The sequence below is a fragment of the Aythya marila genome, assembly GCF_965140915.1.
Source record: "Aythya marila genome assembly, chromosome: 3".
NCBI lineage: Eukaryota > Metazoa > Chordata > Aves > Anseriformes > Anatidae > Aythya > Aythya marila.
The window spans coordinates 86,072,644-86,099,078 of record NC_139044.1 but is presented as its reverse complement, the minus strand read 5'-3'; the positions used below and the strand labels follow the sequence as shown (position 1 = coordinate 86,099,078).

Here is a 26,435-nt window from a genome sequence, read left to right as displayed (position 1 = left end):
TGAACGAAGCAAACAGGTGCCGTCTCTGACACCTCCTAGCTCAGATGTCCATCTTAATCTTTTATATTGCTATCAAATTGCCTAATTGTACTTAATGAATTCTGACTAAATTACATTTTGTCCTTGCCATCTGCCCTGACACTGACAGCTGTGAAATAGAAGAAAGATAAGAATTTTCTTTCTTATTTTTTTCCTAGTAGAAAGCTGGCTAGTGATAGTACAAAATAATTCTACACAATTTCTAAGTGTCAGTGTTCAAATAATCATCTTGTGTGTTAATCTACGGTTCTAAAATGAATTGATTTAGCATTATACCCTTTTATTTATACAGAAAAAAGTATAGTTGTTTTCCTTTGTTGCAGTTAACTTTACACAGCTATAAATTCTTTATAGGCTCAAGATTAAGCACCAGCTTTAAAATAAATAAATAAAAGTGGCAATTTGAATGCTGTCCTGGAAAAATAATAATAAAACACACATGCACACAAAAACCCCAATGCAATAAAATAAATTCTGAAACTGAACTGGTCATGAGGGAGGACAGTATTTAGTTTCACAAACCTTTTCTTCATTTTAAACCACTGCTACTAATGTGTTGCCCTGAGTGGGTATATTTTCTTTCTTTATTTCATTATTATTATTTTTTAGAGCTGGTTAACATTTGTATTCTTACTAAGAGGAAAACTAATATTAGAATTTGCAGCTCATGAGGAACTCTGTGCATGAATTTTCTATCAGAGAAATAAATGACGAAAATAGAAGCATCTAAGAAAATTAATATATTGTGTGTGTCCAACCTTCTGTCCACATGTCATGATAGTGTCCAAAATTCAGTCTTTGGATATGCTTAGTAACAATCAACCAAATAAGTTATTCAGGCTGAGGGTTTATCTGATTTTCTCCAGACCTTTTCCTACAAATCTGCTTTTTTCTGTGCTGCAGACATCTGTTCATCCTTGTATGTGATCTGGCCATTAAAACCAAAGTATGAAAGGTTTTTCAGAAATGTTAACTACAATGTATCTTTGGCTTTCCTTATTGTACAAAACGTTTTAGTTTTCCTTATTGTCAAAAACTAAAAGGCAGACCTGGTTTGAGATTTTTCTCAAATTCCTTCTCTATTACAGAGCATTTGTATTCTGTACTTCTCACTGTGGAAACAGCCATAGCTAATTTCTCGCAGTTGAATGATTTTATTGCCTGGCTCAAGCTTGTTCCCAGCAGTCCTTCCTGCTGAGTTGCTTCCATTTGATAGTGAAAAATTAATGTCATTGGAGGAGACTGCATTGTGTTAGCAAAGAGTTTAGTTTAGAGGAGGAAGTAGTGATGTTTTATCCGTGATCCAACAACTCATACAATAGGAAATCATTTAAAAGAAGAGGGAGAAAGGTCAAATTCAGGACATACTCCACAGCTCAGTGGTTAGGAAATTCTCCTGAGAAATGCGTTTTCACAGAAGTCCTGAGAAGATAATTAGAGGAACTCTGAAAACATATCCCTTCTTGTACCTATTAGCTAGAGAGAATTGTAATTGTTATACTTCAGCTGTACTCTTCAATAATAATAGAAAATTGCTGTTAACCACTTGGCTGGATACTAGCTAATTGTTTGCTGTTAATTGTTTTCTTCATAGACATACGTAGCCAACATTCTCATTGCAGTGAATCCGTATTTTGATATACCCAAGTTTTATTCTTCAGATACTATTAAAAAGTACCAGGGTAGATCACTTGGGACGTTGCCACCACATGTTTTTGCTATTGGTATGTATTGAGTCTGGGTTTTGTCGTTTACAGAACAAGAATTAAATACTTTGCAGCTATATGCAAACTGCAGCTCTGTAACTGTAACTGTAAGCTATTAGCAAATAAAAAGTGATTGCTAAAATTGCAAATTTTCTCATCCTTGATATGCCGTTTGAAGAATCTGGCAACTAATTATGATTGTTCTGTACATCCAGTGTTTTATGTCTAAGCAGTTTTAATATAATTTACAATCATAAAATTAAAAAAAAAAAAAACAAATTTTAGAAATGAAGAATGACAATTAAAACTGGGAAAATATAATGATTTTAATTGGTCTTATATAACCAAATCACATGCGCTGTTTCTTTTTTAGATGATTATGTTATAGGCAGAAAATGTATTTAAATATTATTATTGGGATAAACCTTATTTTATGTCACTTGGAAAGTAATCATGTTTAAGAAAAAATCTATGAATACCGCATTTGATTGGAATACAGCCTTCTGAGGGTGTTAAACTTTGTTTTGTAATCAAACAATTGTTGAAGTAATCAAACAGCTGTTTTGTAATCAAACAGCTGTTTTTTTCAGTACGTGCTGCATAACAACAACAACAAAAATATATTAAAATACACAAATATGTTTCCAAGTGTCCTTGGCTCAGATTTTGCTTTGCAAAGTGCAACTGAAAGTTTCCCTTTAAAAAAACTATTGAAGTAAGCTTGATTTTCAGCTGTTTTGTGAATGCATTTAACAGAAGAGATTTATTTCTAGGTGGTTGCTTTGTTTTATTTTGTTCTGAAAAGTTGATTAGGTTTTTGTTTCCAAGGACTTTAAGCTCTAACATGTTGGAGGGTGGGCAGCTATAATATAGTTTAAAGAGAAACTTTACAACTGAGTCTATTACAATTTAAAGATTTGCTTTTTATTCTTGAAAATGTTAAATTTGCCTGTTTGTATTGTGATTAATTTTTGTTTTAACATTCAGGAGAATGGAAAACATAATTTTTGTCATGTCTCATGTATTCTTTTATTTAAGCCGATAAAGCATACCGTGATATGAAAGTACTCAAGATGAGTCAGTCCATCATAGTTTCCGGAGAATCAGGAGCTGGCAAGACAGAAAACACTAAATTTGTTTTGAGGTATGTACTTTTGGACCAAAGTTATTCAGTGAATTTCTTTTGTTGTGTTTGTCTGACATACACAGTTAATTGTAAGGTAATCAGTCAGTAACGTAACGTTAAGACCCAATTCAGTAAGTTATCTGTATCCTTCTACATACACTTTAATACAAGAAATTCACAGGGTTAAACATAAATGCTGACATGGTAACATATGGCAATGTCTGCATATTCACAGAAACCATAACTTGGTTGTAGTGACATCACATAGTTATTATGGTTTATGATGTAGTCATTTTGGTATCGTGCATCTGGTACTGTGGTTGATAAAATTTAAATTAGGCACTTTAATTATGCCTTGCAAGACACACTTGTTTTTGCCATAACTGTGTATGTGTCTGTTTTCCCTGTCTTTGTTTCTTCAGTTTCCTTGAGTATTCATTTTAACTATTGATTTTTGAGACGACTGCAGGAATTCCGTAATATACTTCTACCCTAATTTGCTGAATAAGTACTGAATAATGGGATTTATCTATTTATTGATGTTTGGGTATGACAGATACTAAATCAAGCATAAATAAACTATCTGGAGGCCATATTGCTGATATATACTAGTCTTCCTTCCATACATGTTTTTAATAATTTTGACCATATTTGTGTCATAATTTAACTGCTTTTTACATGTATCACTCTGGAGCACTGTAGCTGGAGAGCACTGCTGCATTAAATTCACCTACAATACAAATACACATTATACAAAATTATACAAATACAAATTATTGAATACAAATTATTTAGGGAAGCACAGTGCAGGCAGTGTGAATGCTTTCCTTTCCCCCTTATCCTTGTTTCTCTGTGTAAATCTTGAACTCCCTTTTCTCTTGCATCACGTGTGTATGTACAGCAGTGGTGTTATCTCCCACATCCCAGGAAGAATTGTCATGGTTGGCCATCCGTCCTTCATACTCCTCTTCCCCTGCACAACCTTTAGTGGAGAGCTGTAGGAGTTGCGGCAAGGTGATGGTAATGATATTTATAGGGGATGTCCTAACTGAAGACAGCTCACAACTTTGATCCTGCCAAGAATAAAGACCGCAGGCACTGGGAGAGCATCCCCTGAGGAATGTCCTCAAAGGCTGTTATTCTTCTGCTTCTCAGTAAAGGAAGTTCTGATTACATGGCAGGCAAATAGCACCGCTGCTGCTTCTCCCCGCCACCTACCCCCACAGAGTCTGTGTACAAAATGTCATTGAGTTTTAAAAACAGGAAGGCTTTTTCCTTGTGTAATCAGAAGGGAAGAGGTACTACTAATACAGCTCTGTTAATGTTTCTAAACTTTTTTTGGAAGGTTCTATTCTGAGAAGTGTTTTTAATGTGTCCCAGATTTAGTTGTACATTTCCAGAAGGTATGCCCTGTATTCAGGGGAGGTGGTGGTGGTGGTGGTGTTTAAGAAACAAACAAAAAACACACACACAAAAAAAAAAAAAAGCTGCACCTTCAAGAAACTTTTGAATTTGTTTCAAATTCCTTCTTCAATTGCTAAATTGAACTATACCTTAAATATGTATTGCGATTTCCTATCTCACAATCTACATGTAGGCTTTTTATTAACATTGATGGTTGTGAATGCAGATGCTGTACGCATGGAACTTAAATTCAGGAAATACATCTGACAGTTCATGATTCTATTGAGATTACTAATATTATACAGATAATAGAGTAATAGATTCACTGTATTTGTATAAAAGTGTAATTTCCATATGCACATCTATAACCATAACTTATAACCATCTATAACTTATAACCAGTATGCCCACCCTTTAGCAAGTAGTCAATAAGTATGGTGCTCAAACCTGTTGACTTGAGGTAACCTGACATGTAAAAGATATTTTAACTTTATTTTTATCTTTTTTTTACAGGTATTTGACAGAGTCTTATGGTACTGGCCAAGACATTGATGATAGAATTGTAGAAGGTATTATATTTTGTTTTAACTCGATTTAAGGTTCCAACTTGTTATTTTTATTTTATTTTATTTTCAAATTTGATATGCCAAACAATATCAGCTAAGATGAAAATACTATCAGAGTTCCTAGGACATAACATACTGTGGTCCTAAAGTCTTAAAATATATTTTTTTTATTTATGATTTGCTTTACTTTTATTTAATAAGGTGTCATACAGTACTCAATCTTGACTTTGAGTTGAACTTCACACGTGTACACTGAATTTTATGTTGTATGAATCTGCAAGGAGAATGTAATATTCTCATTAATACCTCTTACTACCAGGAAGATATAATTCCTCTTTCTCACCAGAATGTTTATCTCTTTTTCATTGTGTCTGTCTTTATAATAGGTTCCCAAACAAGGTTAGAAGAGAGTGTTTTGTTTGTTTTTGGTCAATTGGTTGAGCATCTTTAATGTTGCATGGAATTCCTAATTAACCAGAAAATAACTTTTTGAGAAAGCATAAATATCTCAAAACCCAAACAACCACACTAAAAATCTGTCAGTCTGTAGGTCCTAGTAGATTTATTTCAGGATTATTACTTTTATTTTTTCCTAACTAAAATTTTTTACTTTTGCTTTAAATATTCCTGTTTACATATTTGAGCCATTGATTATTCAAGAGCAGTACTGCAGGCTTTAATCTCTTGTTCCTGAGGGTTTGCTTAAATCAATTTCTCAGTGCTAAAGGAACACAGAAAGTGGCCAAGAGTTGGATAATGCCTGATGCAGAATGCCATAAAATTAATTGGTGCTTCTAGGTATTATGATTAAAGTGTTTTTGTTTTGTTTTTAAATTTAAAACGGCATCCAGTGCATGAATTTTAAAGTTTTTTAAGCACAATTTTAATGAGCATGCTTACAAGATCTGTATTAATAGAGGAGCCTTAAGCCTATCTGAAGGGCCTCTTGCAATTTCTTTTTATTCTTAACAATTCTTCAAAACTATTAATATTATGTAAAGTGTCTGGATACCTGAACAAAGGTGTCTTAATAAGACAGCTATGAAAGTCACACTTGCATTTTCATAAGCTTTAAGTATGAAAAAATGAAAACCTAGCCAAAACAAAAAAAGATAATGCTGATGCTTCACTAAATAATGCATTACCATCCCTAATTCATCCAACCACTGTAGTTATTCCTTCATATAAAAATTTAATTTTTATAGGAGCAAATTTGTAGATGGTCGTCAGTGGAGGTTTAAATCTGAGTTTCTGCTCACTTAGTTTCCAATTAATGTGTTTTAGTTATAAGCATCAAAATACTTTGCAGATACTTTCCTTGGTTTATTGTTAGTGCAATTCAGAAAATTGTTTTTCTTTGGTCTTCGGAGGTAGCAAAATGCATTCTTTCATAAGCCTTGTGTTTCATAACTACTAAACCTTTTCAAACTGCCTAAGCTATGCATGATTTATATAAACATAAAACATACATTAGATTGTTGCCACTCTTTCTGTATGGGTTTTCCTTTAAGGTGCTTGAGAACTGCAGCCAGTATAACAAAAAATAACTCATTCACTTAATTGAGCTAATATGAAAGGGCATTTTAAAGTTGTTTTTGAAATCAACACCCTTTTCTAATACGTATTTTTATTCCCTAATCAATCTAACATGCAGCATGCATGACATTTAAGTGGCATTTTTGTCTGTGGGATAAGTGGGTAGTTTAGGTTTTATGAATAACAACTCATTGGGAAATGTCAAATTGTGTATTGTATCATAGAGTTTATGTATGGGTTATTTACCTGCTTGCTGTAGAAGAACATCACTGAATCATTTCTGGTAATAGTCTCTGAATTTCTTACAGTATTGATTCAAGTATTTTGCAGCGTTATTTATTTAAGCACTTCATTGTAAATTCCATCACAGTATATCCAGTACAATTTGCAAAATTAGTTATTCCTGATAGTTAATACTTCTCCTTAGATTTTCAAATGTTATTCCCAATAAGGTCATTGAATCATTGATATGTATTTTCTCTCTCTTTCAGTTTGGTAGCTTAGTAATCAAATTTTAAGACTTCCTTATTTTTTTTTTAAACAGCAAATCCGCTGTTGGAAGCCTTTGGAAATGCAAAGACTATTCGCAACAACAATAGTAGTCGTTTTGGGAAATTTGTGGAAATTCACTTCAATGAAAAGGTACTGGAATTTTGATACAGATACGAGTGTCGATTTTCACCATGAAATGGAAATGTTAGATTGGAAGAAGGCTAAATAGACTTACCAATCTTGCATCAAATACCTACTGTCCTTGATTGCCACATTTGATTATCACCTTGAAAGTAAAGCTAATGACGCTGTACTGTGTCATTACTGGAAAATGGTGGGTCAAGTCAATGGGAAAATTGCTTCCATCTGTAACTAAAGAATAAAAATTGTTCCCTTCATCACAAGAAGGGGGAAAAGGCACATCTAAAGAATAACTTAATTGCTCTTAAGTATTTATGCATTTCTTTAATGCACAAATAAGCATGATTTGCATATAATATATCAACAGATATAAATCTATTTTAATGCTTTAATACTTTATATTAATTACTGATGTTTTTATTTATTGGTATGAAGCTTTGGTACCTTGCATCAATATTATGTATGTAACAGAAAGCACGGAACATTTTTTTTTGGTCAGAAATAGTACTCATTGTGTAGCATTTGAAATTTTTCTTTGGATATATTTTAGCTTCCAGAGCTTATGTATTTGCATATAGAATTGCTGCTCATGAGTGTGAAGTAGGCCCCTGTAGGTTCAATGCATGAGCCTGGGAAAAGTTATAGTGAAGGTAACAGGTTCTTTTTTAGGATTTATATATATTAGATAAAGATACATTTTAATCTTTGGAACCGCACCTGTTGAAAGAGCCAGGTCAGACAATTATAAATTGATGAACTCTGAACCTCAAGTAAACTAAAAACATTCAGATAATCAGAAAAATATTTCTTCTTCCTAGAACTCCGTGGTTGGTGGATTTGTATCACATTATCTTCTGGAGAAATCTAGGATCTGTGTGCAAGGCAAAGAAGAGAGGAATTACCATATCTTTTACAGGCTTTGTGCTGGTGCTCCAGAAGACATTAGGGAAAAACTGTATCTAAGTTCTCCTGACAGCTTTAGGGTGAGTATTGGAGTCAGTGTTTGTAAAGCTTTTCATTATTGCCATACATGGATTTCTCTCATAGATCTTACTAAAATACCTGTTACCTTTGACAAATTCTTTTCTGTTACAAAATTCAGAAAATAATTTATTTTCTTAAATCTATTTGATCTAGAGATCTATAGGCTCTCTGCCATATTATCTTTATTGGAAGATTTCCTGTACTTGCCCTCTGTGTTTTTAAAATTGAAGAATCTTTGCTTTTTCCAAAAAATACTCTTGCATATCCAGCTGCTAGTAATTTTGTTATGATCTCTTCTTGAGGTGTAAAGTGTAAATTTTTTGACTGTGATCCAACTGTTCTGTGTGTTATAAAATCTGGAAAACTGCATTTATTTCTTCCTTTTCCAGCTGTGCATTTAGGAGGACCTGGGAATTTTGTCCTGCAATTCTGTCCTTTATTTTTACCTCACACTTTGTACCAGGGATCAAACTGCAGTGACAGGGTGGTTGTGCAGTCTATATGCTTTTATATCACTTTTCTTTCCTACACTGTTGCATCTTGTGCCTATCTTTCTCTGCTGTCTAGATTTGTCATTAGTACTTCTCCAGTTCTGAGTTTCTCGCATTCCTCTCTTCATCTGACAGAAGTCTCTGTTGTTCTTCAACACTCCAGGTTACATGATGAGACTTGACACTCCCTTAGGCTGAAAGCTTACACTTTTATCTCCATTTGACCTGAAGCCCATGCTCAACGTTTCCTGCCAGGATTATTACTTCTGTTCATTAAGCATGCTTCTGTTTCTTAAGTTTTATATCTGCTAATTTATTCTTTCTCTAGAACTATTTTTTTTTTTTTCCTGAGTTCTGGCTATCTTTCATCAACCTGTTACTGCTCCAGTCACTCAAGCCATGGAGTAGCCAATAAAATATGAATACAGTCAGTGTTGAATATAATACTCTTAACCATACATAAATGAAAATGAACTCAAAATAAACTGGGAGGAAATCAGACGTGAATTATTGTACATCTTTAAAAATGTTAGCTTAATGTTCAGTGGCAGGGAAAAAGCAGAGTAGGCTTTTAGGAATTACTAGAAAAGTAAATGAGAGTGAAATGGTGTGTTATACTGTTATATTTGTAAATAAGGTGCAGAGTTTTATCAACTCAGCTCAAAAAGGAATAGTAAAATACCGGGGTGAAATGCAGGTCACGGCTAAAGATAAAGCATTGGATAGTATGGACCTTTTAATTCAATCTAGTGTGGCTCTTCTTACGACTTCTCATTTGTTTACTGCCTTCTCTTCTTCTCCTCATGCTTTATTTTTGACATTTTTTCCCTTTTGTGAGATCATGTGGTTTTGCCTGATAACCCTGATTGTGTGTTATGTTTCCAGTAGAAATCCCACAAGCAGGCTGGCTTGCTGTGCTACTATTAAGCTTTTGCATTCTTTTCCTCCCATCTTTTCCACTAAACAGTTCTACTACTGCAATTTAACTTTTTAACTTTTTTTTTATTCTGCTTTCCTTCTTTCTCCCCCATTTCCCTTGCTTCAGATTTCACTGAATTGTTTTCAAAAACAATTGACAAATGATGCAATTTCCTATCGCTTTCTTGTCCTTCTTGACAGTCAAAATCTTTTCTTTACTTTGCTTTCTATATTTGTGTGAGTTACTCCAACCCTATTTCCCTTACTTTAAATTGTCATTTAATTCTCAGTGTTCCACACCTCTCTTGTTGCAGTGTTGTGGTTTAATAGGGCAGGCAGCTCAGCACCACACAGCTGCTTGCTCTCTCTCCCCAGCTGTGATGGGGGAAAGAATCAGGGAGGTGAAAGTGCAAGAACTCAGGGGCTGAGATAAAGACAGTTTACTAGGCAAAGCAAAAGCTGCATGCTCAAGCAAAGCAGGGAATCCATTTGCTATCTCCCATTGGCAGGCAGGAGCTCAGCCACTTCCAGGACAGCACGGCTCATCACGGGTAGAGGTTGCTTGGGAAGATAAATGCCATCACTCCCAGTGGTCCCCCCTTCCTCCTCCTTTACTCCAGTTTTATTGCTGAGCACTACGCCACCTGGTGTGGACCATCCCTTTGGCCAGCCTGGGCCAGCTGCCCTGCCTGTGTCCCCTCCCAGCTCCTGGGGCACCCCCAGCCTCCTCACGGGCAGGGCAGCATGAGGAGAGGAAAGTCCTTGGCTCTGTAGGCAGTTCTCTGCAACAACTAAAACAGCAGTGTGTTATCACCACTATTTTCATCACGAGTCCAAAACATAGCATCATACAAACATCTACAAAGAAAATTATCTCTACCCCAGCCAGAACTGTGGCATGCAGTTGTCGTTTTTTTTTTTTTTTTTTGCTGAACTAATACAGTTGTACAACTTTTTTCTTATTATTTTCCTGGTTGTTCTTTTCCTTTCCTATCAAAGCAGGCTTCTGTTTTCCCACTTGGGGTCCTTCTAAGCCTTCTCTCATTTTAGACTGTCATCACCAATTTTACTAGTAAGGTGAAGACTTCAGTCACTCATTCCTGCACTTTTATTATTCATACATGATTTATACATCTATGTGCATCAAAAGTATATATGTATCCTTTTGACAAACACACTTGAACTATAAGTATCTGCAAACATCATTTTGTGCTTTGTTGACTCGTGTTGATAAGAAAAACACTGGCAAATCAAATCCTACTGGTAGACACTTGTTAGTTGTTTGCTGGAGTTGTGTCATTTGTCTCCGTCTCTCCATTGTCTCTTGGTTTATGCCTGGCTTGGAATCTCGGTGACGCAGAACTCTGTGCATTTCTAAAGCACACAGAGCCAATTGCTGCCTAGGGCTTGTAAGGGTTTTGTTATTCCAGCCGGGAGAGCATGTGGAATTACAGACATAAATTAACTGACTGTCATCTCTGTAGACTTCCTTTTTCTTAAGTGAGGTGAGGAGCACTGCTAACAAAGCATTATGCTACCGTATTAAGATTTTTTTTTGTTGGTGTTTTTCCACTACTTCATTTTCTCAATAAAACTTGTTGCACTGTGCCTATCTGTTACTTTATCCTATATCTTCCACACTCTTTTTCATCAGAATTTAGTAGAGGGCTAGAAGCCTTAAAGATACGACATTCCTACTACTTTTGTACAAAGCAGTAGTTACCAAGGTGAGACCTGTGTTAGCTGTGGGCACGGCAGCTGCACACCAGTCACTAACAGGTTGCTGCTGCCTTTTCAGCCGGCCAGGTCTGTGCCTGCATGCTGATGAGCTGGGTGCAGAGCTGCAGTTCTGTACAGTACACACTGTGCATTTCTCCGTTAGTATCCAGATGATCTTGCTCCCTAAAAGCCAAAGCTTTCTTCTTTACTGCCCAACTATTACACGCAGTATTCTTTTGTATGTTTTAAATCTAAAATCTCGAGCAGTTTTTCAAAGATGTGTTTTTATTGCACAGTCACTGCTCCATTAAAAATTATTTCTTGCAGCTCCTGGATTGTTAATTCTATAACTGGATATGTCATGTGCTCACTCTTGGGATTTTTTTCATCAAAAGCTCTGCTCATGATCTCTGCTTATGACATTCAGTTGCAGATGTCAAAATTATAACCTGCTTAAAATCAGGCTGGTGCAGTGCAGTACTGAACAACACAATTGCCGGCACAGAAGGTACTCGCTGTGCCTGTTGCATTTACAAAGAGCTTACAGTGACACCTGCCTTGTCATGCTGTCTTATGATTTTTTGGACTTCTGCTGTAAGGATTATTTTTTCTGTGCTCTTCACTCGTTTGCTGCTTCAGGTTTTTGTCATGAAATGTGGCTCTGATTAATAATTCATGTTTCACTTTTTTTACCACATTATTTCTTGACTATGTATCTGTCTTGTTCAAATTACTGAGGAAAGACAGTCTATCAAGCTTCTAACCATAGATGGAGATATTTTGCTCACTAGCATTTGATGTTCGATCAATGTTTAGATATCAATGTTAATCTTTTGGAGGCCTGTCAAGAAAAACTTTCAGGAAAAGATTTTATTCTTAGATAAGTTGTTTAGAAAAATCCATCCCTAGGGCTGCAGTTTTACATTTTTTCTATTTTGCCACTTTCCTTGTGGCTTTTAGCTTATCAAGTCAAAGTCCAAGTTACACACAGAGAGGACCTTAAGACTCAAGTGTGTTTTGCTCAGTGTTTGGTTTCTCTTAACTGTATTAACTTGAAAATAGGAACTTCTCAGATCTAAGGTGGTTCTCATTTTTCACAGAAGTGAAATGACATTAAAAGACAAAGGGTAACAATGCTCTGTTCTTCTGCCAGTTCCCCTGCCTGTCCTTGACTTAAGCAATCCCTTGTAAGCTCCTCCCTGTGCGTTTGGCTGTCTCAGCATTGGCCGTGCCTGCTCTGGGCACTTGAACCAAGACAACTGCATTGGCTTCACCTGCCTGAACTGTCTGAATTTCAGCAGTGCCGATGGGGGCTACCTCTCCCTTAGTTCACCCTTTCCCTGCAATTCCCCTAGGAAAGTGTGTATTTACGTGGCGAAACGGCTGTAAGGAGTTGCAGGTTTCTCTTCTCGACCCACATCTGAACACAGCAACACACAAAAACATGCAGTCCTGGTTGCTCATATTTTGGGTTCCCCTGCAGTACTTCTCAGATATTCCATGTCGCTAGGTAATCCTCTGCTGAACCTTGTTGGTCCAGGTGGCTTTGACTGCACCACATGGCTTTGAAAGTAAACCTGCACAGACTATAGTTGATAGATATGAGAAGCTGAATTTTTGCACATCTTGGTTTCCATATGGTTTCCATTAAGGTTGCCTTATATTTGTATATATATATATATATATATATATATATATATATATATATATATTTCATTTTGTATATAAATTTTAATCAAAGTGTGGAATTAACTGCATGCATTTAGTTGCAAACTTCTTTGTATGTGGGCAGACCAAGAAATCAGTTCAGTTCCTTTCGACAAAGAGCTCTTACCACGATTTTGGACAGATTTCTTATTTTCAACTGAACAAATCAGAAAGGAAAAGTTGTTGATCCCATTTTACTGGAAATGTCAGTCATCATCTGAACGCTTGATTTGTTCCCTTTACTATACAATGTGAGATGGATATCAAAAGCCAGATTCTGAATTAGGCTTTTGCTTGGACTATATTATAAACTTTTAAGACTGTTCAAGGTTTTTATTATGCTATGTCTCTGACTGCTTATAGAAATATATCACTGGTGAGGAAAAAAGCAACCATACAAGTACATTATAGATAGTAGCACAGCTTCTTTGATCCTATCTTTCTCACCACCTCACAGCACTATCTAAGGCTTCTATATTGCAGAAAACATAAACAGTATTCTGAATTTTATCTGGTGTTATGTACAGCTTGGTGGAGTAAAATTTGGTATTACAAATTGGCCATAAAATGTATTTTCTTGATTCCTGATTTTAGTTGTCTTTTATGTAATGTAGTAAGTTTAGTAGAGTTAAACAAAGAAAAGATGGTGAGACTTAACAAATGAATATCCCATTTTGTCAAAACCTACTTCAGTTGTCAAGATTGAAAAGCTTTCAATAGGAGTTTGTTACAGTTGCACTTCTCTCTTTTTTTTTTTTGATATTATGAAAAAATGTAAAAACTTTTTCAATGAATGAATTCTGAATACCTGTAGTATTGTGGTTATTATTATGTGATTGAAACAAGCCATGCAAAGCAAGCCTTAAGTAATAGCATAAGTTTCTCTCACTTCTGCCTTTGTGTGCATTTTTTCTGTTTTTATTGTTGCAGTATTTAAATCGGGGCTGTACCAGGTACTTTGCTAACAAAGAAACAGACAAGCAGATTTTGCAAAATCGCAAGAGTCCTGAGGTATGTTTTGTATCGTCAGTTAGTTTGTATTAACTAATGCAGAAAGCATTGAAAAGGATTACAGTTTTGCAATGTGGAATGAAATGTTCATTTTACACATCTTTGTAGGTCTAAAGAGTTACTGTTAAGGGTTTTGGAATTCAGTCCTAAAAATATATTTCAACGTGCATCTTAAAATTCTCAGTGGAACACTATATAAAGTTGTCTCATTTTCATTCTTATAATAATTACACTTAACAATTCAGAATGTCTTCAGTGGAAAACAAAAAAAAATCAAGACTTTTTGTCATTTTCTTTTTAAATTTTAATACTGTTAGGAATACGTGAGAAGCAGTAGTTGTCTTCCAAAGCTGTTTTGACTGGATTTTTGAAGTGATATTCCAAACTGTTTTCTAAAATATTAGCACAACTTTACTTCCAGAACAAGTAAATCTCCCTCCCTCTGACATACGCCAGAAAGTGGCGTTTCCTGGAGGCAAGTGGAACTTCAGAACATTTTTTTTCTTCTTGTTCTATCTCCTGTTACATTTTTAAAAATAGTGTTATCAGAATTTATATTCTTAAGCCTTTGAGCTTGTTTGCCTGAGGACACTTCAAGAAATTAATCTGAATTGATAGTATATCTGTACTGGAAGTTGTTTAAACACTTCATTGTAATTCCACTCTAATCTCTAATAGAATTTTCATCTATTCATACCTAAAGGAAGAATTTTTCATTTGTATAGCTGGAAGATTTCTCTTTGCTTAAAGAAACCCATACTTATGATTCAATAGCAGGGCAAGTTACATGAGGAATAATATTAAGTTGACTCAAGAGCTTCTCTCCCCCTATGACGATCTTTTACTTTTGAGAACTTGGGTTTGGGATTGTATGTAGCTTGTGCGTAGTTGTGAAGGACAGAAGAGATGCTTCTTTTGCTCAGATCAGCATTGGAAAGTCCACCCCCAGGTTTCTGATGTTTATAATGTCATAATAGGATGCACATAATGCCAATTTCCTTGTCTTTAAGTTCTTTTCTGTAATCAGGGATGATGGAGAGCGAGGTACGGAGGTATAGATACTTAACTCTTCGTGTATAGGCTAAGAGATATTTAGGAGAGTTTGCCTCAGTTTGCCTTAAATAAAGATGTGTAGTGAAGTTGGCCATTTATGTAGGCATAAAGTATCAACATTCACTTATTCTTGCTACTCAAAGATGTGGTCACTGATGTGATTTACAATCTGGTGTTCTGTCATAAATATGTCTCTAAAGGGCTTAATTTGGCAGAAATGTTTCTCTAAAACTACAGCATGCTGAAAGAGTAATTCTGAAAATATGTTGGACATTAAATAGTGGAACATATGCTGTAATACATTTATATTGCAGCCATGTCAATTTGAAGGAGCAATAGCGGTTCAAATTTCAATGAAGTAAAAATCTAATCTAGTCACTTAAACAGGAATACATTGTTCAGTTCAAATACATTGTTCATTTTTTGAAAATCAGGTGTTAATATTTGCTTTGTCATTTAATGAAAAATATTGTTTATTTTAATAAAAATAGCTGGAATAGTCAATTAATACTTAAATTATTTTTGTGTTTTCCTTATCAGGAAGATGAGGTGATCATTTTACATAATTAAAACACGTAGTTTAATTTTATTGATGTGTTTAAATGTTGTGTGAAGTGAATTTTTCAGATGCATGTGGTGTTTTGTTTTGATAGAATTGTTAGTTTATTTGATGTTAATGAGGCTTCCACTTAAATGAGTAATTCTTAGCTGAAAACATTTTAAAGTAATTGTAAAAGCCTGCATCAATCTATGCATGTTCAGTTAGTCTTTTGATTGCATGCAGATGTTTCACTACTATTTATAACAGTTATTAAAATGACTTTTGATGTATTTAAAATGGAAATTCTGTCAGCAAAATGTTAAATTGATATATTGTAACCTAGCTGCTATTCTTTTAGCCAGTAGAATATTGGCAAACAACTTTACTGTTTCTTTATCACCAGCAAATGTTAACAATCATATTCCTTTATGTAAGTCTGTGTGGATACTCATAGGGAATATGCTTCCAATTCTAATTTGTCCTGTACTCCTTTCCCATGGCCTGTCAAAGCCATTCTGTTACCTTCTTTTAAGGACCTCAGTGGTCTTTCAGTTGCTAGAGGCTAGAAATACTCCTTGGTATATGTACTTCTAAAGCTTCTTTAGCCAAACTTTTCCCTTTCCATTGCTGACCATCCTGTGCTCTCCTGTCCTAAGCTGTCAGACTCTCCAAGTTCTGCTTTCTGAAGGTAGGTTGCAGTCCTAAGGGTCATGCTCTGAAATATAACCAAATTAAAACAAATCAAGATTCTTCCAAAGCCTGTATTGTGTGAAGAGCTCTAATCTCTTTATAATTAGTTTGAGTTTTGCATGCTTTTTAATGCTTTTTGTTATGCTATTCTTGCCTGGAAATAAGTATTTACATTTATTTTTAAAATAACTTACTGATCTTTTTGTTGTTTTTTCATCTTGTTGTTTTATAGTATCTTAAGGCAGGTTCCTTGAAGGACCCACTCTTAGATGATCATGGAGATTTCAACAGAATGTGCACAGCAATGAAGAAGATTGGACTGGATGATGCAGAAAAACTTGATCTTTTTAGAGTAGTGGCTGGTGTCCTTCACCTTGGAAATATTGATTTTGAGGAAGCTGGGAGCACTTCAGGTTAGAAGAAACAAATTGATTTCTGTAAAAAATACTGAAAATGTCTCTTGATTATTACTCTTCATGTGAATTACTGCTTTAGAACACTCCCTTATATTGAAGGGTAATTCAGTCTTTAATCGCCCCATTTTTAAGTCAAGCTTACTTGTTTTAAAGTTGTACACTTCATATGCTCTGAAAGCAAAAAGACTATCACTGAAATTGTTCAAGAAATTGTTAATGTGAATTTTGATATAAAGAGATGTCATGTGTCCCAAAACTACTTCATTTTTAATAACAACAAAAAAATTGAACTTCTTGCTAATGTCATGAAAACATCTTGAAATTAGAAACTCCATCTGTAGTGAAAGGCAGTATGTTCTTTGGCTTCCCAAAATGTCATGTTAAGTATTTTCAAGAGATGAAGAAAAATTGCAGTAATTTTTTTGGTGAATATAAACTTAATGATTTTAATATGTTAGCTCACAAGAGGAGTTGGTACGAGTGTAGCTGGTACTTACTAGCAGAATGCCTGGGAAGGCTGGTGAAGGGGGAATCAGTATTTTGGGAATAGTTGTTTTTGCCTTACTACTAAAATCAGCCTTTGTAAGTTGAGGACTGTTGTCCATAGATTCCTAAAGAGTTAAGAAACTCCTCATCTGGATTTTCTGGACTTAGTACAAAGATGACTATAGGAGATAAAATAGTCATTCAGATCTTCATCTGTTGTTGCAAGATAAAATGCGATCAGTTCCTCTTAGTCTTACTTCATGCACATATAGCTGTTGTCAAACCTGGTAAAATTTTTAAAAAGGGCAAATCAAAGAACATTTTAAAAGGTGTTTTGAATGAAGAATTAAATGAATATTAGCCTCTTAGGTTCAGTGGCTCCTGATCCAAGCACTGAATTATCACAGAATTGCAGAAACCTTCAGGTGGGAAGGGTTGTCAGGAGGTCTTTCATCCAATATTTCCTGGTCAAAGAAGGGCCGATACTGAATTCAAACCAAATAGTTCAGGGTTGTTCATAGGGATGGGAAAAACTTCAAAGAGAAGATGCTACAACTTCTCTGAGAAATTTGTTTCACTGCCTAATTATTGTCACAGTGAAGCTATCATATCAGAACCTCCCCAGTTTCAATTTCTGATCTTGCCATCTTCATGAAGATGACAGAAAATAGGAGGACAATGAGGGTAGAGACGGTTGGTGGCTTCATGGCTTGGTAGTAAGCTGGCAGAGAGCTTCCATACTTGGGCCTTCTGTGAGGTGAGAGTTTGGGGTTGACAAGAATAAGACGAGGTGAAAAAAATGTAAATGTGAGTGCAGAAGGAATTTTAGGAATCCAGCAAACAAGGAGGGGAACTATAAGTGATATGGAAAGTCAGAGGTTAGAGAAAGGAAGCAGACAGCCTTTTTAACACTAGAACAGTTATTTTCATGGAATGTTGAAATTCAAACCCGTATTTCCTGGAGTCAAGTCTTACTTTTTTTTTTTTTAAATGGTCATAGCAAATTCATGCGTTATTCTGCTCTCACCTTGTAAGTGGGCACACAGGGTGTTCATTGGAACTGCTCCAGAAGTGTATTTCTGTATCAGACACCCTTTAAAGTTTTGTTGCTGCTTCAAATATCTGGGCAACACCAAACAGAAGCAGACTGCTACAGGTTGGTGTTTCAGAGCTTCCAAAATCAATCCACATAAGACTTAATCTTTTGAGCACTCCATCCTCGCTTCTTTTATGTGGCGTCAGCGCAGAGTTATGGAATTCAAGCAATGTCTGACTAGCAGGACCAAGTGCACCTTCCACCTCTTTATCTAGGAAATTGTTTGTCTCATGTGTGTGATGGTGGGAATGCTGGGAGGCAGCTGTGCCAGGCGCTTCTGTGCATAGCAGGGAAGTCTGGAGGATTACAGGAACATTGGCATCCAGCAGCTTGCATCGCTGCAGTTAGTTACTAGGTGTTAGCAATGTTTTTTGCTACTTCTGTGTTTTGGGATGGCTCTTCCATTTAAAAGCAGGTTGTGAACAATGTATGTGTAGAACAATGTTCTAAAAATACAGAATTTTTGAGGCATAGCTTTTGTTTTTTATTTTTATTTTTTTTTTTGGGGGGGGGGGGAATTAAGTCTTTATCACATCTGTAGCCGCATTTAGTCATTTCATTAGTCACATCTTTAATCTGTGAATACATTTCTAGATGCTAACTTCCATTCCTCTGAAGCTGCTCTGCCAAGATTATTGCAGTTCATTATTTCCTAGGATTTTACATAAAAATTGCAAACCCGCAGCTGTTTCATTAACATTAGGAAGTACGCCTTAAAGCAGATTGGTTTGATATGCCTATGAAATGGGACGATTTAAAGGCAAAACCTATCAATTACAGGTTAGTTGGCATTCTTTGTGGAAACTTCTGAGTGATAGGGAGCCAGAATTTCAAGATCTATATGAAAAAAAAAAAAAATAATGGAAAGGATTTAAAAGTGATGATACACCGCAGCGTGGCAAAACCTTGCGTGTGGTGCTGTGTATTTCAACACCGGCAAAAAAAAAATAAAATCGGGTAACATCCTTCAGTCACCTCACGGTGAGGGGGGGCGGCGGTTATGGCGGTTGGGCGGCGGTTACGGCGGTTGGTTAACGGCTGTGGCGGTTGCTCGCAGGGGGCTGCACGCTGAAGGCGCGGAGCCAGACGGCGCTGGAGTGCTGCGCGGCGCTGCTGGGGCTGGACGAGGACGACCTGCGCGGCAGCCTGACCACCCGCGTCATGCTCACCACGGCGGGGGGCGCCAAAGGCACGGTCATCAAGTGAGTCGCAGTAAAAGGAAGCCAGTCAGCCTGTTAAATACGGGATCTGCACAGAAAACTAGCTACGTTACCAGATTTAACAGCTACACCGTTTTGAGGGATGTTAACGCTGTTAATTACAGCCAAAAGCATTTCAGAAGATACTTGGGCGCATCTCTTGTCATGCGGGCTTCACAGCAGTCCCATCAGTGTGGTGTGCTCCTGTGGTATTTAGGTCTGAGATGCTCTAATCAGGGGGAGGAGAGAGCCCCCATCGTCCACCTGCCTGTTTCCACGCTTCTCAAGTGTCAGGGTGATTGGTTTCCCTGTTTGTCACATCTGAGTCTGCTGAAATTGAGTTCCAATTTAAAAAAAAACAACAAACAGCAATCCAGAAATGTGCTGCTGCTTGCTGTCGGTGAACAAATGTTTAACCTTAACTGTGAAGTTAATGTGGTTTCATAGAAACATATAAAATAATGAAACAAGATAAGAGGTGATTGTATTTTTTTTTTATAGCTAGACAGAATGAACCACTATTGAAGTAAATAGCAGCCTTAAAAAAGTGTCCCTTTTTTAACAAGCTTACATTTTAACAAGAAGCTATTATCAAAGTAACTTCCTAGGTGATTTTTTTCTATCTGCACATGGAGAACAAATAATCACAAAGAATGCGTTTAGATGTGGGTACTGATGATAACATTTCAATACCATGAAAATTAGGACTTTTCTGAAACTGAGCTTCATGAAAACTCAATTTCACCACAGTTTCCATTTGCTTATGAACAAACTCTGCTTCCACCACAGATTTTCTGCTAGTCTAATCCATCCCGATAGGGATGCTGAATGCTAGCTGAACTGCACGCAACTGAATTGTATGTTTTAACATTTGGTTTTCTAACACTGTCTATTTGATATATGTTGTATTTTTTTTTTTATTTCTGCAGTTGAGGAAAACTTATCAAACTAAATTTGGGCTAAACAGTTTTGAGCAAATTAAAAGCTCTGTGTTTAGTTGAATGCATTGATTTTTTAATTAGGAAACTAATTAACATCCACTCATTGGAAGAATGCACAGGAGCTTCATATCGATTGTAGGGAAACAATCAGATTGTTTTGGGCTGACTGAATCAGAAATGTAGCTTTCTGCATGTTTTACCGGAAAGTTTAATATATGAAAGTCGTTGTTAATTAAGTGTATTAATGTGGCTTATGTAAGTTTCTTGCATATTTTATCTCTTGAAATTACCCCCTATTATTTAAAACAGATACTTCATGCTGTAAAACAAATATTTGTTAACAGTTCATAAACTTGTGGACTTGTAAACCGGGTACATCAGTTACAGCTGACTGATAAAACCTTGGTATATATTGTCAGTGGGTCCAGTAAAAGTGATGTATGTGAGTTAATACACCTAGTTTATGTCAAATTTATGAGGGGGAAAATTGGTCTTGGAGCACTTGAGAGCTTTGGCTGTTTCAGTCCTCAATTGGTGGAATAGACTTGGCGTAATGAAGGTTTCCAGTGGTCAGGAGCTGTGCAAGAGAAGTAATCTTCATCATAAATTATAAGAAAACAAGGGCGGTGGAATTGTGTTCAGTGCCCACTGCCTTATCTCCAGGGTGCAACTGATCTTCCTGGCTGCTTTTGGACATAGTAAACCATTGGTGACAACTTGCACTGTTTGGATCTCATGTTTTCTAGGGGAACACAGAGGCTCTTCTGAAGTAATTCATATTCAAGAGGAGTCTTAAGTTTATGGGCTGTTGTTCTGGTAAATGCATTATTACCAAATAGCTGACCATGAGGTTTATTTCTAGATAGAGCAAACAGATATATTTTTTTTTCTTTGGTTGTGTGCCTTTTTCTATACTTGGAAAGAAGAGACATGCAAGAGTTAAAACTTAACAGTGATTACCACTGAAAAAGTTGCAGTTGCAAATGATAAATAGAACAGCAAGGTCTTTGATACCTTAATCCAGCAGAAACTTTGTCAGTATGTCAGTATTATGGATAAAGTTACAGCAGACATATATCCTACAAGACAGATGGAACTCATATTAACACATGGTGGAATGAGATTGAAAGTTTGTAACTTTTTTTTTTTTTTTTAACTTAATTCAGCCTGTGATCCACTGTAACTGCTGATGTATTTACATTTTTGAATCCTCCTAAGTATATTACCACACGTTTTTCTTTACCAAAATCTGCCTTGTGGATTTTTAGATCATGTCTTCAGTTTGTAAAAATAGTTTATGCTAATCACATTTCTGAGATTTCCTGCTTTTGTTCTTAGTTCAGTATTACCAGACTGTTTTTGTGAACATACTCATAATTTCTCCATCCAGATTAATGAAAGTGTTAACTAGAAGCAGAAGGGTTTAGAACAAAACATGTCCGTGTCAGATTCAGATGGCACCCAGCTGGAATTGCTCTCTGTGAACTATTGACTCAGTCTCTGAGAATAGATTGGTTTTGGCTTTTGTATGCATAACATGGAGATAAACCGTGTCTGTATAGTTTTCTTTTGAGAATGTTTGGTGAGACGTATCAAGGCCTAAAACAAAGGCACATGGTGCTTCCCTTTCACCACTTCTCAAGTGACCCTGTCAAGCAAGGTTTCTTAACAACTTGTCTCAAACTGATTCTTGGCTTTTTACTATCTGGTTGCATCTGAGAAGATTACACATGGCTCTGACTTGCTCTGTTCCATATTCATATATATAATTTTTGCTACAGCTTCAAGTTCACCTTGGAATATGACTGTAAAGATTTTCTGTTCAGCATATTCATCCTGATAGTCTGCAAACACAAGTAGCTGTGTTTTTGTGTCAGCAGATCTTACTTTTTCCCATTGTTTTATTTTGTGGGTGGCAGTAAAGGATTCAGAGGACTACCTACACCAAAGGATAAATGTATTAAGCCCCTTTCCCTAGCCTTTTCTGAACTTGTGCTGCTAAAAGCAAACATATGCTAATAAATGCACAGTTGTGTCTTCTTCCCATGTGGCTTACTGCATGCACAAGGAAAGTGGATTGGACTCTTAGTTATTTATTAAATAGACACCAGGTTTTGCTACGGCAGTGTGGTTTAGAAACAATCTGATTGCTATTAATATTAGAGTTTTGACAAGTACATTGTTTTATTTTGTTTCGTCACCCCAAAGAGCTACTCATTTCTTTCTTTCTTTCTTAGGGCCTTTTTGTGTGGAAGCAGATCATGTGAGTTCTAGTAGGTCACAATGAATAAATAGCTCAGCTGAAATCGCTGTGCTCAGAGTATAACAAAGGCTTTGTTCAGCTGGGGACAATGGAGCCAACAAGGAACAGTAGGAGAGTGATGCTAAATGCTATCTCCGGGGATTTTATTAAATACTAATGTGCAGTGGCCTGCCAGGGAGACTTGACAGCTGCGCTACATTTCTGTGTCCTTATTCGTCTCCCCCCCAAAAACATAATAATCACCTTGTTGGCTGATGTCTTTGCTGTGATGTAAAGTGTATTTACAGAGAGAAATAATGTGTTTGTATTCAAAGTCCAGTACACCTCTTAAGCTGTAAATGTGCTAGCTTCACTCTTTTGAAACCCGGAGGCTTTCCAACAGATATCCATCATCACGAAGTGGATCATTTTACACTGTGAAACATTTAACCGACATCATCTCAAGTCTTCTTCCTATTTTTGAAGTAGCACATTTTCTACCAAAATGCATTTTTAGTGATAGTACCAAAGTATTCTTTAGTAAAGTAAGCCTCTCATTAGGTAGGCTTATTTCATCCAGGCCATTTTAGTTGTGAAGCAGTAATCAAACTGAAAGGAAGTGGCTTCTGGATATCATTTCACCTGCTCTCTCTCCCCCAGCTGTTGATAACTATGGGCAAATTACAGATACTTAATTGTAATTTATGTGGTCTGGGTAAGTAAACTGAATGATGTTAAATATTGGAAAATGTTTGAGGACTGTGTGGAATTGTCCCAGCCCATGAGAGAGCTTTCCTGTAGGCCTCAGACTCTGTGAATCATTGGGAACTGTACTGAAGAAATTAGTATGAAAACCAAGCAAGGCTTTCTTTGTTGCTGCCTTAACAATGGCTAGAAAATTGAAATAATTTCTTCCCTCTTTACGAATAGGTGATGGATAGAGGGAGAAGGTGAAATGGAGGAAGGGAAATAATTCTCTTCAGACAAGAAACAGGAGAAGAGAGACTTGGTGAGCAGAGTAGGGGAAGGAAGGATCACAGGAAGGAAAAAGCCCATGAGAAGGAAGTCACTCATTCTGAGAGGCAGTTCTGTAGTAGCGCTCTTTGGTATCTATGGAGTCAGTGAAACTGCAGCATTGTTTTGTGGTTCTGTGCTTCTTCAGCTGTGCAAAAAGCATTGCTGGGTTATAGTTTCTGCTGCATCCTGTGATAATTTAAAATAGGGTTTTGAGCAGTCTGTGGAATTCTACTTAACGATGGTAGAATTTGATAGTTTTAAAGAATAGGGTCATTTTAGTAAGTACATGCTCTAGGAGTTTGCAATGTTGTTTAATGTAACTTAAAGAAATGAAAGCATAAATGATTTTAGTGTATTCTGTTATGCAATAGGCCTGCGGCTGACACGTGGGCATTAGCATTCTGATCTCTTAAACGTATCAGAATGGAATGTAAAGGTATCTTCCTGCTATTTATAAGATAAGATTTCTGTCAGTACTTGTTACCCTAAGATAAGTCAGGAGATCCTTAGTGGAAGACAAGATTGTGTGTTAAAGCTAATTACTATCTAATGTAATCTAGCTGTAGGTGTCCTTAGTGAACAGAGTCTCTGGTTCCCTGACTTAGCAGTCACAATAGAAAGTGATCTCTATCAGTCTCACATTTCTGTATCTGGCGTATCATCTTTGAAAAATACAGAAATAGTAATCATGAGGTAGCTTGGTGCTTGGGCATCCTGGGAAGTTGAGGAAATGATGCAACATGGGTAAGCTGCGTAGTGTTAGTTTTCCCTTGCTGATTTGCCAGTTCTGTGTGCTCCTGTGTGAAGGAAGCTGCCTGGAGGGGGCGACAGAGCAGTTCTCTGGCCGTGGCACCTTGAACCTCATACACCTCGTGCATGGGGCTTGCTGAACAGTTCATATGAGTTATTTCTTACATGTAGATTCTTGCATATTTGAAAAGTTCCATAGCTGGTTATCCACCGCCTTAGCTAAACAGGCTGACCTTTGGTTCAATACTGAGTGTTGTTATAGCTGTAGTCATCCAAGGGTACGAGGCTCATTATGGGGAGAAGTGAAACAGGGAGGTACCTGGGGAGAAACACTTTGTTTTATGAAGCCGACTGACTAGAAAAAGCAGAAGAGCTCTTGGCATACAGCTGAAGCCATCATCTTGTAGTCTTCAAGACAAAGAGGGCTGCTGTGATGACAATCTTGACGTTCCTTCCTGCAAATTCTATCAGCAAAAGCGCTCTCCCTAAAAAATCTCTTTTTTGATTTACTTTAACCTTGGATATGTCAGAATGTCATAATACAGTGTTGTGCAAAAACTTTGGGTACCCATATTTATTAAAAATTTTAGGCCTTCTTTCCATGAATGAAGTTTTTATACTGTCAGGATTTCAAACTTTTTTTTTTTTTTTTTGACATGTAAAAATCCTTTGGAGAGTTTTTGATCTTTCTCAGTCTGATTGTGTTCTGGTTTAATTCTGTTCAGGTTGTTGGGAATTCTTGTTTTGAGTTCTTTGGTAACATGGTTAGGATGTAAGTACAATTTGCCATAATGCTATAACTTCATTTTTCATATTTCTCTCATTTATTTCTTAAAAATTTCTGTAAAGTTTTTTCCTTCTATTAATTGTCTTATTCTGAAGACTTCTACAAGTACTTCCTGAGCTGCATAGAGTAAAAGAGTTTTTATTTTTTTGGTACGCCTGTCTGTTGTTCTGAAACCTATTTAAAAGCAAGTCTTGTAGAATGTATTTATTCAGGAAGTAAAATAGGTAAATGTGCTTGCTTTTAAGCATATGCATTTAGGCAAGTCACTGTCATACTGACTTCATGGAATAGGTAAATACATATATGTATAGCTAGAGTATGTGTTTATATTTCTGATATTCCCACAGTTCTTTGTCATGCATTTAATAGTCTTTAAACTTGTGACTTAAAAAAACAAAAACACAAAAACTGTAGACAGTGATAACTGCTAAATTGCAGTGTAAATGTAAACTTACAATAAATTGTCATAATATAGAATAAAGGGATGGAAAAAGGTAAATTCTCACTGTTTTTCTAGTGTTAGAAAAAAATCCTCCTATTTGGGATTGCATCTATGTTTTGCAATGAGATTGCATGCCCTGTCTGTGCATTTTTTTCTGTTTTTGTTACTGATTATTTTACAGTCCTATAGTTTCAATTATAGCCTTTATGAAAACATGGGGTCAAAGATGTCATAGGAAAATTGAACTATAGCTTTCATTGTAATAAGCAGCTCATAATAAATAGTTGAAATGTTTTTGTTGATAAGAATATGTATTTCAAATGTCTTTCTCTGGCTATTTTCAATATAGCTTCTATTAAACGAATGAGAAAGAAGTAATCTGTATCTTATTGCTAATGAGGATAGTGAAACATTATTTTTTTTTTTACAGAGAATATAGTGAGTCTAACTGAGCAAGATTGTTTCTTGGCACCTAAGTTTACAGCCCAGCCTTTTTGTGTCCTGACTTACAAAGATGGGAAAGGTTCTTTTTAAGTTTACAGCCTAATCTCAGTATTTTCAAGTGAGAAATTCTGAAACGTAAGATCTCTCCTTTATTTATTTATTTTTAATAGGGTACCCTTGAAAGTAGAACAAGCAAACAATGCTCGCGATGCCTTGGCTAAAACGGTGTATAGTCATCTCTTTGACCATGTGGTGAACAGGGTAAACCAGTGTTTTCCATTTGAGACTTCTTCTTTCTTCATTGGAGTTCTAGATATAGCTGGTTTTGGTAAGTATTCTTAACAAATAAAATATTTTTTTTTCTAGTAATCTGTTATTACCACTGTAATAATACACACGTGTGGTTTCATTGTATGAGACCTAGCTTTGGTTTGCTGCCAGATATAGCTGTCTGTTATTTGTCATAGAAATATAATCTGCCACGGCGTTTT

The 26,435-nt window shown here is 36.1% G+C and overlaps 1 protein-coding gene across 6 annotated transcripts in view; it reads left to right on the top strand.

Annotated features, from left to right (window-relative positions):
• MYO6 (myosin VI) overlaps positions 1-26,435 on the top strand; it is a 105,962-nt gene that overhangs the window by 39,109 nt on the left and 40,418 nt on the right. For all 6 annotated transcript variants that reach the window (XM_082757254.1, XM_082757253.1, XM_082757252.1 and 3 more), the window contains exons 5-13: positions 1,634-1,763; positions 2,784-2,889; positions 4,789-4,844; positions 6,922-7,019; positions 7,829-7,993; positions 13,760-13,840; positions 16,357-16,537; positions 19,180-19,324; positions 26,115-26,272. In XM_082757254.1, the coding sequence (XP_082613380.1) occupies positions 1,634-1,763; positions 2,784-2,889; positions 4,789-4,844; positions 6,922-7,019; positions 7,829-7,993; positions 13,760-13,840; positions 16,357-16,537; positions 19,180-19,324; positions 26,115-26,272 (1,120 nt within the window). The remainder of the gene's footprint in view (positions 1-1,633; positions 1,764-2,783; positions 2,890-4,788; positions 4,845-6,921; positions 7,020-7,828; positions 7,994-13,759; positions 13,841-16,356; positions 16,538-19,179; positions 19,325-26,114; positions 26,273-26,435) is intronic.